This window comes from Condylura cristata, unplaced genomic scaffold (genome assembly GCF_000260355.1).
Source record: "Condylura cristata isolate star-nosed mole 26May11 unplaced genomic scaffold, ConCri1.0 scaffold00002, whole genome shotgun sequence".
Taxonomy (NCBI): Eukaryota; Metazoa; Chordata; class Mammalia; order Eulipotyphla; family Talpidae; genus Condylura; species Condylura cristata.
Window position 1 is genome coordinate 84,428,316 of NW_004567103.1, and position 15,517 is coordinate 84,443,832.

General features: G+C 36.3%; 1 protein-coding gene across 1 annotated transcript in view; it reads left to right on the forward strand.

The window, feature by feature from the left end:
- CNTNAP5 (contactin associated protein-like 5) overlaps window positions 1-15,517 on the forward strand; it is an 827,651-nt gene that overhangs the window by 181,876 nt on the left and 630,258 nt on the right. The window contains exon 2 of the mRNA XM_012727192.1: window positions 4,497-4,601. Within this exon, the coding sequence (XP_012582646.1) occupies window positions 4,497-4,601 (105 nt within the window). The remainder of the gene's footprint in view (window positions 1-4,496; window positions 4,602-15,517) is intronic.

Sequence of the window (15,517 nt, forward strand, 5' to 3'; positions counted from 1 at the left end):
TATTTTTTTTTTCCAACAAATCTTTTGGGAACACATTTTTTTTAAATATTTTAGTATGTCAATGAATCCACACAATAAGTCTGATTTCTGGAAAATGATTCTTGGGGAAGTTACTGGAGTCTATCTAGATAGTATGTCCATTAGGAACCACACTTTTAGAATGTTAGTTTTTTGTTTTGTTTTGTTTGTTTTTGTTTTTTAACTTGAAATCTCTTTGGCTGGGTCTCTTCAACCTTTTCTATATATTCTCATGTAATTACAGATGCACATACACACCCATTTTTGAAGGTGTAAGCTGGGATTTTATTATTCTGCATCCTTACTATAAGCAGACCGAGATGTGAACAGAGTTTAAAATTGCAATACAACAAGGTTTTGCTTATTTAAAGCCCCTAGGAAAGGTGGAACAGATGGTGTTCATTTACTTCCTTCCACTCCTATGTTTTGGGTGGTGATGCCCAGTCTCCACAAGGCTGCCAATCCTCAGAGAATGGGTGCTGAGCGGGCAATGTCTCCACTTACCCACAGTTCTTCAGTTTTTAATGCCCCACTCCTTCCCTAACATCCTTCTCATCTGACATGTTGTAAACCTTTAGTGCAAAAAATTCTACTTGTGATACTAATTTTTAGGCATATTTTGTGACATAGAAATGAGATACCTAAAGTTGTCCCAATTGGATTTGATTACTACAGATACCATAAAACAATATTTTTATATACGGATGCATGTTCATTCTGTGCTTATAAAAATATGGACTTTTTTCCATCTATTCTCATTCTTACTTTAAAATGACTCTGTGTGACTTCCCTGGTGTACAAGGGATAAAGTTTCAGCACTGTGAAGCTACCCACAACCACTGCAGCACAAGTTCAATCCCAGACCAGGGAACTGACCCCAATGGCAAAGTAGACCTCTCCTCTCTCACCCACTGTATTTCAGTAGATCCGCCTGTTGTGCTCCCACTTGGTCTCTAGTGAGTGAATCCTTTCACCCCTCCCCACCACACACGCCTCTAGCCTATACCCCAGTTTTTGTATGCGTAAAGAAATAAGATTAATCTTTAAAACAAAGAAAATAAAATGTCTCTGGTTGGATATGTCAGAGATGACTCTTCATTTTTCAGACAATGGAGATCAATTAAAATAGTGCATTGACATGAGTCATCTACAATCACCAAGTCGAGAGAAGAAGTACACATAGTATACAACACAGTTCTCCTAGCTCTTCTCCTGATACATCCCACCTTCATAGGTTGTCCCAATGTGAATTAAAAAAAAAAAAATCTACTTGTTTTTCTCAGATGTGCTAGATTATTTTCCTTCTATTTTAAGAATAGGAAACATTTCTGCAAGTAATGCACACTTGCAACTTTTGAATTATTATATGAACAAGATTTTAATTCCCAATGATGAGGTAATTTGGTTAGAATGTGTTCTCAGTTTAAGTGACAGGATTTTTCAGTTTGTTCGAGAAATGACAAAGACAGCTAGCTACTTGTCTAGTGGGTGCTGAGGTTATTCACTTTCTGCAATGAATTTTCTCATTCTTATCACTTATAGGGGAAGGAGAGCAAAAGTTCTGGCATGTTTTGTGGAAGCCAATACTATAAGGTACAGGGCCCAGAGGAAAAGAGTCCTAGGCAGCCAACTATAACCTTGATTAAAAATAATAAATTATTAAATAAAAATTAATAAGGAAAAATCTTCTTTCACCTTTCCACTAGCACAAATTATATTTAATGGGTTTTGCTAACTTATAAACTGGAAATGCTGGCTCCAGATAGTATGCCCCGCTTTGCTTGTATGAAAGACTTGTCTTCATATCTAATTTCATTAACCAAAAGAAATCCACTGAGGATTCCACATTTGTTTTCAATAGCACACTCCCCAAACACTGAGAACAGGCCTGACAGCTGCCCCTCAGAACTAGTCAGTACAAATGGTGTGTTTAATCACAGTATTTCTGATTACAGTGGTGTAATTATAGGTTTTATGTGTTATATGATATTACTTTGTAGTTTATTTCTTGAGTCTTCCAATGTCCAAAACATTTCCACATAAATTAATGGTAATGACTTCTTTACTCCACTTCAACGTGCGAAATTTCATAATGTTACAAAACACTTTAGGAAAGTAGGAAAACCTGTGCAAGAAATACTATTTTTGAACAGAACTTATTAGCTGGTGTTAACTTGCCAGTGGCCTTTGGAAGCCTTCTTCTCCCTGAGGCCACTGACTGTGAAGGAGGAGTGCCTCAGGCTGGAGAGGAGGAAATGTCCCTTGTCTGAACTGCTAGACAGTTGGTTGCCATTTTACATGCTTGAATGTGACCTTGGTGAACCTTTCCTAAATATTCCATAGGTTAGTTATTTGCTTCATTTTTATATTTTGCAATTGTCTCTGAGCCCCTTAAGATCTAAGACTCAATTTTACCCATATTTTATCCCTAGTGCTTATTCAAGGTCAAGCATAAAATAAATTTTATAAATAATTATCAACTGAGTTAAATTGAAATGTTTAGATGACTTCTATTTTTGTTTAGGGGAAAAGAAATAAGGTTAAGACACAATATTAAAAAAAACAGTGACACATCAAAACTCACAACATCTTAAAAGTGACAATATGCTATATATTGAATTACATACATGCTATCTAGTATACATGCTATCATCTTACCTTCAAAACTTAGATTCCTTGCAGAAGTGGATGTCAGAAGAGTTGTATTACTGGGAAATGATGTTATTTGAAATCAAAAGATAGTCGAAACTACAGATGTGGCTAAGTGAGGTTTGAATACGGATGCCAATTGTGAGGACTATAGAGTTTGGGGTGTATGCCTATGTGTGTGTGTATGTGTATGTGTGTAATGTATACTTCTTATTCAATTTTCTGCATTTACCTGATGTGTCCTGATAAATAAGCAGGCATAGAAACACATAAAACTATCATTAAGCTCAAATTGCTTCCTGATTTATAAATAGTATAATACATTTTGATGCCAAACAAGTTCTTAAAAGTGTGTATGTGCCTCTTCTCAACTACATCTGATGCTAGGAGTCTAGTGGCCTGAATGACCCTTACTGCAGTGGTGCCTTAGCTGTGGTCTTGTTACTCTTCTCTAGTCAAGATCTGGATCTGTTTTGTGTTTGTCAAATACCTCAAAATATTTTTCAAACATTTGTGTTTGGGAAAAACTCTAAGTACAGTTTGCCAGTTGATTTTTAACACATTTAACAAACACAACTTTAATCCATATGCTTCTCATTAATTTTCTTCCAATTAGATGAATAATGCCCTCTAAGAATGCAATGCAAAAACGAGCAACCTCATAATCCAATGTGTATTTTCTTTAAGAGAAAATCAAACCAAGTCTTCCTGAAGGTGTCTTCTATATGAATTTTACCTTCAACTTAATGACACATTTCAATTTTGTTTGATGATATATGTCTAAATTTCATAATTTCTGGAAGATCAATTGTACATCATTGTAGAAACATAGAAGGGAAAATTGTTGGTATTATTAGTGTACTAATTGATCCCTTCAGTGTTTCCAACCTACTTTCCTTTCCCCACCTTCCTTTTCTCTCACAAATCTTTACTGAAGATCTATTATATAAGATTGTTTGCTAAGAGTTCACAAAGACTTCACTATGTATGAAAGATGCAAACAAATGAAGGAACTGTTGATTTCTGAGCACTGAGGTGATCCACATATGATAAGAAAAGTAGGGTCTTTTACATGAGATGGAATGGAAAGGGCATCAGTGTTAATCTGGAGAAAGAGGTCTGTTATCAAACCAGAATCTATGCCTGTTACCCTATCTTGTCCATATTTGCAGAGCATCCAGGAAGCATTAGGAAATACATGATCCACTTAGGGAAGTTTAAAAGGGTAGATGCTGAAATGTCATGTTCAAAATGGTGCAGAATCAGGGAACATTCTCTGTTATTTTCTGGCATAGAAATGACTTTTTAGACTCAGTAACTCATCTTCCAAAGACTTTCCATCAACAAGGAGTGAGACTTGCTAAATTATTCTATTCTACTGCCCAAAACTACTGTAAGAAGCTTAGAGACTAACTGTAGGAGAATAAACATCATTAGCCCCTTTTATAGGCTGTTTCCTTATAAAATAAGTTCAGTAGAAATAACTTGAGGGTTTGTTCAAGGTGGTTGACTAAAGAAGAAATAGGTCATGATGTCTGGAGTTAAACAGATCTGAGTGAGAATTCTGTTCACACAATTTCTTGGTGTTGTGACCTTGGGCAAACAATGTAACCTCTCTGAACTTCAGTTTCTTCAACTGTGAGAGAAATGAATACCTAACTCTCAAGTTGATTGTAAAGGTAGATGAAATAACCCACATAAAAAAGCAGTGTTCACCTGTTCAGAGCCATCACTCACTAGTTAATGAATGATGGTGGCTAGTACTGTGATTCCTTTCTTTATGGGAGATCTCTTGCTGATGGACTTTGTTCTTTTTCCTATCATTTCAGACAACTGTGATGACCCATTGACATCTGTGCTGTCTCCAATGGTTTTTTCTAGCTCCTCAGATATCACTGGTACTCACAGCCCAGCTCAACTCAACCGAAGAGTTGGTGAGTAGAGTGACTAAAACTCTAAAGCTACGGACCAAATAGACACATGTTAGATAAATGGTAAAAAAGTGAGCACTGGGATCATGTCTGAGAGCAGTGTGGAGAAGAATGAAAAAAGAGGGATTTCGATAGAATGAAACCCTGTTTCCAGTACATAATGGATATTCAGATAGGCTGGCTTATTCAGATAGGTTGAATGGTTGCACCATTCACGGTATCTTGATTGTCATAATAAGTGCTTCTGAAAATGAGTTAAAAAACATTTGCTTTATTTTTGTATTTTTTTTCTAACATAGCTAACAAAATATTTTATTATTATTTCAGGTTTATCAAAAGCATGAATAAAACCTAGTAGATTTTTTTTTCTAAAAAAAATTTGCCTTGTCCTTACATCAAGTCACTAACTTTAGTGTGGTATCCTCATGGGAAAGTTCCCATCTTTGGAGATGAACTTCTAACCACCCCCCAACCCCTGGACAGTTTTCAGTTTAGTTTCTCCTTTCAGTTTTGATTAGCAGAGTGGAATTTCCAAACCCTCCTATTACATTGTGGTTCAGATGATTTAATTTTTACAATAACATATTCCCCCATTAAAGATGAAATACTATTAAGTAAAAATAAGAAAATATAACTGATGCATAATCTTGCAAGCTAAAAAACTATAGTTAAATGTTTGGTGCCTATCTTTACAAAGTGTGATAGAAAAAAGAGAACTCTTTAACAAATAGGTCATAGCTAGACAAATCTATTTTTAAGCAAAATTTAGTGTCAACTTTTTTTTTTTTTAAACACTTATTTATTTATGCTTACAGAACTGAGCTACAGGCCAGAGGTATGATGGGTAAGAGGATTCACCAGAGACAGAGTGGGGAGCACAACAGGCAGTTTGACAAAGTATACTGCTGAGGGAAGCAGTGGATCAGACAGGAGAGGTCTGCCATGCCATGTGGGTCACCTCCCTGGTCAGGTATTGAAATAGTGCTGCAGTGGCTTTGGAAGGTTCATAATGCAGTGGCTTTGGAAGGTTCACTGTTCCACCAGGGAGAGCACTGAGTGTCAACTTTTATGGTATATATACCATATGTATGCATGTATGTATGTATGCATAGGTATATATACCATATATGCATGTATGTATGCATATATATGTGTGTACATAGGTATATGTGTGTATATGTATATATATGTGTATGGTGTATACATATGGTGTGTGCATATATATACATATATATTTGAATACATATATGTTTTGATATTGTACATAAATACATCGTGAATATTATAAATTCATGTTTAAGTTGAGAAAAAAGTCTATGCAAACTAAAGAGGCACCCTCTCTGAGTTTATATTAATTATTGTTGCCTGTATTTTCCCATCAAGAGAGGCTGTAATATTGTGATTTATAATATAACAAATATATGGACTTTATCCTTATGTCTGGCACAGAACTCGCAAAACTTTGGTATTTCCTTACAGATAACAGCAGCATTATTACGTTGATAAGGTGACTTCTGGGTCACACATAGGATTGGGGTCTGGTTGTCAGAAGAATCAATAAAGTGATTAGAAATTTGGAATATTCAGTTCCATTCATGCCTCCCTCCTGGGTGGGAAAGGGATTGGATTTGAACCATTTGCCAATTGCCAGTGGTTCAATCAATCATGTCTAAGTAATGAAATTCCATGAAACTTCTGGAAAGACAAGGCTCATAGACCTTCCAGGTGAGATAATGCAAAGATGCAAATACAAATATGGTGCATTTGGGGAGAGTGTGAAGGTTCCATGACCTTTACACATACCTTGTTTTATGCATCTCTTCCATCTAACTTCTTGTGTTACGTTATTTCCAATATACTCATAATTTAGTAAACCAAATATGTCTTTCAGTACTGTAAGTCATTCTAGCAAATTAAGCAGACCCAAGGATTGTGTCATGGGAACCTTGGGTCTTATTGGGAACTAGCATATATCACAACCTAGACTTGAAATTGGCACCTGAACCCCAAGAAGGGTATCCTTAGAGGTTCTAGTCAATTGATAAGAAGCACAAGTGACAGCTACCTGAGATTGTCACTGCTCTCTGAATGGGGAGATGGGATCAGCCTTATGAGACTGAGCTTTCAGGCTGTGAAATCCAATGTTACCTCTGGGTTGATGGTGTCAGAATTGAGTTGAATTGTAAAGGACATCCAATTGCTGTCAGAAAGTGTTGCATGGCTGAGGAAATTCCCTTTTCATACATTGGAAATTGGTACTGAATCCCTTTTGAAGCCAGTCACTTCAGTAATTTTTCCAATGCTCATCCATTTTGGCATTATGGAATAACTTTAAATTCATTGTTGTCTTATTGACTTTGTTTTATAAAGTTCAGAATAGCTTAATTTGTTAAAATTTTAATTTATAATTTTATACTCATTAATAGTATTAACAGTGAGACTGATTTGTAATTTTTGCTTGTATAATTGTTGTTTCACAGATTTCACACTTCCTAGTATATAATGGTATCAATAATTGGAAAGGTACATAGTTCTATGGTTTTGTTGAGAAAGAAGTTTATTAATAAGGTAAATAAACGCAGGCTTTCCAAATGATTCTAAAGTGTGACAAGCCACTGTATTATGTGAAATCATTAATAGAAAACCCTCTATTAATATGTATTAACCACCTACAATATACCTGGCACTGTACTAGAATCCTGGTACTTAGTTGGTAAAAGTAGGCACAAATCTTACTCATATGTGCTTACTCATACAAATCATTATAAGATTAACTAGTAGCTAATAGTATTAGTGGTAACACTGATATTATTTTGATTTGCATAGATATATGTACAACATTAAAATGCATATGCATGCTTACATATAAATATTAGGATATAGAGTTACATATGGCTGGATATTTAGAGAGCCAGAGGAGAAAACTATCATTTTTTATTATTATTTACATTGAAAATCTCAGCATAAATGATATATTTTTCACCCTCTAAAAATGTTTGTGTCCTGTCTGTCCACTGAAACAACCTAATAGAAATATAGCTGTGTCTACTGAACACTTATTTCCTACATATAACCCTCTAAAATCCCCATTTTATTACAAAAGGTAAAGACATCAAATGTACCCAAAAGTACAAACTATAGCATATGGTTTGAAATCTAGGATCTCTCAGTTCCAAATGGAGATTTCAAAGATCATCTTGGCTTAACTGAACTTCTCCATATGTTGTCCTAAAAAAGTTCATGATCTGATGCTGAATAATTACAACTTAGTAATGCCACAGTAAGATTAGCTTCTGCTAGTAAGGCTGGATGGTGTTCCTAGGAGTTTATGTTCTTCCTATTATCAGCTATGCCCACTAGCATGAAACAAAAAGTCTTAACAACAGTATACTTAGTAGCATAAGCCCTCATGGGTCTAACTCAAATGTACAGAAACCAAAACCTCACAACTGGTCCTCCCTGGTGGCCTAGGGGTTATATCTCAGCTCTATGACCCTAGGGCCTGAGTTTGATCCTTAGCCAGGGAGCCAAACCACACATGGTGCTGCAGACCTCTCCTGTCTTACCTGCTGCTTCCCTTAACAATGTACTTCAGTAAACCTACCTGTTCTATTCCCCACTCTGTCTCTGGTGAATCCTCTAACCCCATACCTCTGGCCTACACCCCAGTTCATGTACACAGACATAAATAAAAAAAAATATTTCTAACAAGAAATAATAAATTTAAAAAGTATTAAAAAATTCTCACTACTACCCTCCATGGAGGTGTTATTATCTTGGTTCCATCAATAAAAAATGTCAGGTCACAGGGAGAAAAGAAAATGTATAGGTAGACATAAAATCAGTTGTTATCCTAATAGAGTATGAGAGTTACACATTTTCTACTAGACAAGCATTTGTAAGTCAACATGAAACTTCACTATATTTAAAGTCTAATGAACTAGTAAAAAAAAAAAAATAAAATAAAACGGCAAGTGCATTCTTCTAGAAAATTAAGTGATTGTTGAGTGGTCTTATTGAATTGGCCCAGGATGACATTAAAGGACTATCCCATCTTTTAATTTTCAGATTTTAGGCTTTTTTCTCTTAACATACTGCATTTGTTTGTTCATTCAGGTATCACAGCATTTCATGATTCATTCTACTCCGGCCATTCAGGTTGCTACACACTTGTCAAGGAGCTTTGTGTTATTGCATTCAAGATAAAATTCAAATTGTGAAATCCTTGACATCCACAAAACTAAGTTCCCTTATTGAATTAAATGTTCTCAGTGGCATCCTTGCAACTTATTACTAATGAATGCTTCACAAAGATGAACTTCCTGCTAGTCCTTCGGTACCATTTAAGTTATTCAATCACCTCTGACATACATTGAACATAGGTGATTAAGAACCCCTTTTCCTCCAGTGCTCAAATCTCAAATGTCTGACTTATATCCAGAATTACAGGGTAAACCTCTGATAAATTTGTCATGTCAGTAGCAGGAATCAAATAAAAACTTGAAAAAAAGAACATAAGAAAGCCATGCTGATGAAACCCTCAGACTCTGAGTAAAGCAAGTCTCATGGGTTTTCCAGAAACAAATTAATTTCTCTAAGAGAAACCCACCTTGAAATAGGCTTTGACCTGAGGTAGTGTTATAACAACCTAGGTCTGGGCAATCTAAGATTGAGGAGGAAGATAAGATGGTTAAAACCTACCCTAATAGTTTTCAAAGTGCTGTCTCATCTATGAAAGGAATTTGCCAAATGGGATTTTTATTTTCTTACTTGCAGGCACCCTTAAATCCCCTTAGCCACAACACATAAGTAAAAGGCCACACACAAATAAGTAAAAGGCCAGAAAGAAAACAAACTACTTCAGAAAATGACAAAATACATTAAACTGAGGGTCATATCACCATTAACTTTGGTTGCTAAGTCAATCTTTATAATGGTGGTTTAGGAGGGATCTCACTTTGTCAAATGAATTGTGTTTTGTGTTTAGAAAACTTTTGATTACAGCTAGCTGTACAGCAAGTACTTCCTGTCAGCAAGCAATGACAGCTGTTGGTACCCCATGAAGTCCTTAGCTATAGGTTTGACTGCTCCAAAGTGAAGAGAAAGTTTTAAGTTACTTTGCATGACTAACGAGAATAAAAAGCAGATTTCTTTGGTCCCCTGAGCAAAGAGGTTAGCATTTTTCTCTCCATATCCCCCCCCTCCTTATACAGTGTTATAAAGAATTATGTTTACCATTTGTTTCTTGATATTGTAATTCTTCTTCAATATATTTTTGAGATGCTTTCCTGAGATTGTGTATATCTAACATGACAATTTTGTTGCCATGGAGAATTTATTTATTTATTTATTTTCTGTCAAGGAATGTTCAGCTTCCAGGGCTCACAAATGAAAGAAGAGACTTAAAACCCTTGCTCAGAATTTTTAAAATCCTTTGACAGAGTTCATACACAGTTTTGTTTTTGTTTTTGTTTCACCATATAAAGCACCCATTGCAGAATACTAAAAACCCATGGAATTCTTTGAAGTTTGCTTCCTTTTGGTGTCATTGGATCCTCTGTGAAGAGATGTGAATTGGCAATAGTGCAAGAAAGCAGGGTTCACACAATTAGCATGATATCAGCTGTCTATGAACTTGTTCCACATAACTAGGTGACAATCCTTAAGATCCAACTTTCCAGGCAACGCTACAATGCCTGCTTGTCAAAGATAGTGTCAGTCTCCCACCTGGATGGATTGAGCCAGAACTGGCATGGATCAAATCTAATCTTTACAAAAAGTCGGTGAGGGGCCCTCCCTGGTGGAGCAGCAGGTTAAAGCACGGCACTAAGAAGCTAAAGCCACTTCCGCATGAATTCGATCCCTCGCCTGGGAGGTGACCCACATGGTATAGCAGACCTCTCCTGTCTCTCCTGCTGCTCCCCTTAGCAGTGTAATTTTTCTGTCTGCCTGTTCTGCTCCACATTTTGTCTCTGGTGAATCCTCTCACTGCCCCTACATGTCTGGCCTGTACCCCAGTACTGTATGCACAAATAAATAAATCTTTAAAAAAAAAAAAAAAAGTCGGTGAGGTGTGGAGTAAGCTGTCACTGGATTCCTGTTTCACCCCTGGAAGGACTCTGTCCTTTTCAGCATCTTCCCTTCCTTTTGTTCTGAGTTGTATGAGTATTAGCAGCAGGTATATGGTCATGATACTTTCCCTCATTTGTCAGTCTGCATTTTGAGTGGACTTTTTGGTTTAAGTGGGACCTTGTTAGAAATGCAGAATCTCAACCTCAACTCTAACACTTCCAAATCAAAATCTGTGCTTAATAAACAAAGTGCCCTCCCTGGCCACACTTAGACGCTTGCCACAGCCACTTGAGCAAGAGTTTGATTGTTGACCAGGGAGGTGACCCACATGGTATAGCAGACCTCTCCTGTCTCTCCTGCTGCTCCCCTCAGCAGTGTAATTTTTCTGTCTGCCTGTTCTGCTCCACATTTTGTCTCTGGTGAATCCTCTCACCCCCTGTACATTGATAGTAATTGAATGTTATCTACACTATTATCTTTATTCACAATTATCTGAAACAGTAATATGAGTAAAGTTTTATTAGCATAATAGTCATCCCTCTCAGGTAACTTTTGAATTTCAACTAAAGTTGTCATAGTTTAGCCAAAAAGAAATTTTTGGATATCAAAGGAGAAGGAGAGATAAGGACAGCTATGCGTCCTCCATGCCCCTAAAATTGTACTGTGACTGATTATGCCTATGGATAAAGCTAACCTTGACCTAGATATTTAAAAGATGCCCTAGGCCTCTTCTCTTATGAGGGCTGCTATAGATCATTCAGAGATACAGAACAGAAATAGTCTGCTACTTAATAGGAACCTTGGGACTCTGTCTCAAAGACTATTGCATTGAATGCAGAGGCCATTGCATTCAATGCAATGCAATGGCCCTTTCTGTTCAGGTATTGGAAAACAAGCTGATTTAATAGGAGGTGAAACAAACCGATTTTAAAGTTTACTCATGTTTCCGGGATTCTAAATATCACCATTTGGCATGGTGAATGTGATAAATAAATCCATTGTAATTCACCTTTGACTTTTTCTCCTAGTGGTTGTTCATTTGCTTTGAAAGGCTAAGCTGAAATTATTTCTGAGTAACACTTTCTAAAATACTAGTTAAATGAATCTCCTGATGTTCATAATATTTTGCAAAGAGACAAGAATGTCTTTAATTTGTCTGTTCACTGCATTTAACCTAAACCATTATAATTTAGAAAAAAATAGCATGGGGTTAGGAACAGAATAATTAATAACATATATTTTCGTAGTGATTGGCAGTCTTGTACTGTATTTTGCAATGAGTGTCACACCCCGGAGGGAATCGATTGTACTTGAACACCATATTGATTGGTGGAGACTCTTGCTTCGTCTAACCTGGAGTACTAAATCTGTTTGTTCAATCCATCTCAAAAAAGCCTTTAACTTAAGACATTGTGGAAATGTCATGAAATTGCGAGCTAAGGATGATTGAATCCACCATATGGAGTGAAACTGGTAACATAAACTCTAAAGAAACCTGTGAGCAGGAGTTGAAATGAGCATGTAGTTCATCTTTCTCTGGAATTGCAATCTGGATGTTCTTCATCCTCTGTGGGCCCTTCCCTCATGCTCTCTTAAAGTGCTTTAAACTAAACTTGCATTATCTCTACAACTAGTTTCTGATATTTGTGTTATGTTTAATGTATACACATATTACATAAAAATCCAGATTTTATAAAAATGATTCTTAGCCTTTTGTTAATAATTTGATTTTAATGACTCTCTTTTACAAAAATATCCATAGCAATCAGATATTATCCAACAGATATCTTTGTTAGGTAATTTGGTGTGCATTTAATAAAAAATTCAGCAGCTTGAACAAATTTTGTAAGCCTGTATAAATTAAATTATCGAGAGTAGGCAGATAAAGACTGAGACCTGGCCTTACTTATGTTTCATTAATAGTGTGGTAGTTGTAAAAATATTGATCTGTAGTAATTTATTAAGCTAAGTACATATTTTGGGAGATTATTCTGAATCTATGTTGCATTTTACATAAATACATACATACATACATATATATATATATATATATATATATATATATATATATATATTTAAATAAGAACTTTTACCTACATAAAAGGAAACCCTCAAGGAGAACACATTCTTTTGTTGGTGGATTCAGTGTAACCAATGCCTTCCTCAGAACCTACATCTTTCAGAGCTAATAACCTGCCCATCACAAAGAGATTATGTCTCCTATAGATTGATTTTAAGCCCTCAAATTGTGATTCCTCAGAATAGCAGTAAGATGGGCATGGCCTAGGAACTTGTTTAGACTTGTCCCTGAGTACTTGTTTAGATTTGTGCCTGAGTCAGAAACTTAGGCAAATCTAGACAACCCTGTTTTATCAAGTTCCTCAATCTACCATGATATTCTAAATACGGTTTAGTGTTTCAAAACTCTTTGAGGGCACAGGACCACCCAGCCACTCCTCTCTTGCAACCCTACCATTTTTCTTTCATATCTAATTAGTCATAGCTTAGCACTAGGCCCATACAAAGCCAGATACAGCTGAAGGACATTGAAATACCTTAACTAGAATGCCCGATATGACCTTAGACTGACTATCATGGAGTAAGAGAACAAGAATTCCCCCTCTCTCTATTGCTATTTTATTCAGCACCTTACATTCAAACAAGTGATTTCCTGATCAGGGATTGAATTGATGCCCTTATGGATAAAAATGAAGCTAATGAGGAGACAAAAGAAAACTCATCTTTAAATATATCCATGCTCATGACCTATGAGTTGACATAGATCTTATTTGATCCTTGGTAAAGCAGGCACTGACTATAGTCTTTTTATAACAGAAGAGAAATTACTTGTTAAAGTCACAGAGTGAAAAGTGACTCTTTCAGACTTAAACTGAGCATTATCGTTCAAACAAAATTTCCCTAGGAAACCAAGTTAAATGTGGCATTTCAACTGTGCAAAAAGTATACTGCTCATGAGAAGAAAGGCTTTAAGTGGTAATGCTAACAATATGATATCTGCCTTTTTAACTGACTTCCGATGCCACTTTTCCATTTTCATTCAAAAATCTTTGGGAGAATTTTTTTTTTTCTTCTGTGCTTCAAAATAAGAAGAGTGGCTTCTCTTGCTGTTGAATCTTCATGGATGATATTCAACAATTATGTATCTATTAAATATGAATAGATAATCCAATAAAATTGGATAGAGTTTAATAGTATTGGTTTGACTAAATTTGAATAGTTAGTTGCTATCATTTTACAAGAAAAAGTCTAGCACATTACTATCCAATGGTAAATACTGCATATATAGAAATGTTCTATAGTTGTGCTATCTAATAAGGTAGCCACTAATGACACATGACTTTTGAAGAAAGCTATTGCTATTGAGAAACTGATTTTTTTATTCAATGTAAGTTAAATGAAATTTATTTAATAAATATTTATGCATATAGAACTGGGGTACAGGCCAGAGGTCCATGGGAACTCCTGTTGAAATGATTTGGGGGAGGGAGAGATCTCTGAAGACAGGCTATGAGTGAAATCAGGGAGGAAACTAACAAGAAAGGTGGCCTTGTCTGAAGTCTACTTCCTTTGATGTGGAAAAATATGTCATGGAATGCATTGCATCTCAAATATCAGCCATGCCTTGAAACAATGACATCTAACTGTACTAGGTAAGAAGGGGAAAGTGGCATGGTCACTTCTCAGGCAAGGAGACTGCTCAGCCAAGGGCAAATCTCAGGAAAAGAGGACAGGAACGTGAGAACCTCCACAAAATAATCATTTCCAAGACCAGTCACTACTCTTTCCCTTCCCTAGCCAAGGACTTACTTTCTAGGATTTTTAAAACCCACTCAACCTTCCAGCAGTCTTTAATCAACAAATGGTGTAGTTGGTGTATTAAACTCCTTTTCTGCTTGTATAACACTATGGCACATTCCACACTGGTGGGACTAAAGTTGACCCATAGAAATAACTGACTTGCAGGTGCACCTTAGACAGAATCTTCTCTCTTGCCTTATTTCCACTGCCTTCACAGATTTTCTGGCATCAATTCTCAAAATAACTAAACACACTCAAATTCATGCCCACAACTGACTTCCTGTGAACCCGAACTAAGTCACATACAGAATGCCACCACAAGGCATTGCTCCTGACATAGCCTCAGTGATTATAAATGGGGCTGATTCAGGCCACAACTTTCCTCTTTGGCATAAATTATTTCCTGGGAGCCCTTTTGTTTTTTTCTGCAAAATGGCCTCAAATAGAACCATTCCAGTTTTTCCTACACACATGCATGTGTGTGTGTGTATGTGTGTATATATATATATATACTTGTGATACACACACACACACATTCCTCCTTCATCTGCACAGTAGCAGAAAGATGATGCCCAGTCTTCTAGTGATGGCTACCAGTTGCTAAACTGCCCTTCCCAGTCACTGGTACTGTCCCAAATGGATAATAATACCCTAGGAGCAGAGATGAAAGAAACCCACCTGAATCCTGCCAGTATGTTTCCAAATGTCGTCACATTTATAATGTTAAATATGTGTAGTTTAGCCACTCTGTTTCCCTCATTATACCACTCCTAGGTAGCTATGAACCTGAAAGTCTGGAACCTTTAGTTATAGAAATACCAAGTGTTTAATCGCTAAAGATGCAACTAGTGAACTAGTGATTCAGTTTCATCAGCTAGTCTTTTGTGCAATGGTATTTATGACTTCTTAGGTCCTTGTGCAAAACTAGGAGGAAGTGCAGGCTTTAGAATACAGCTCCCTGTAGGGTTTAGTTTAGTGGGGTTTTTTTGGTTTTGTTTTTTTAACGATCAGGCTGTCTTAAAAGAAAA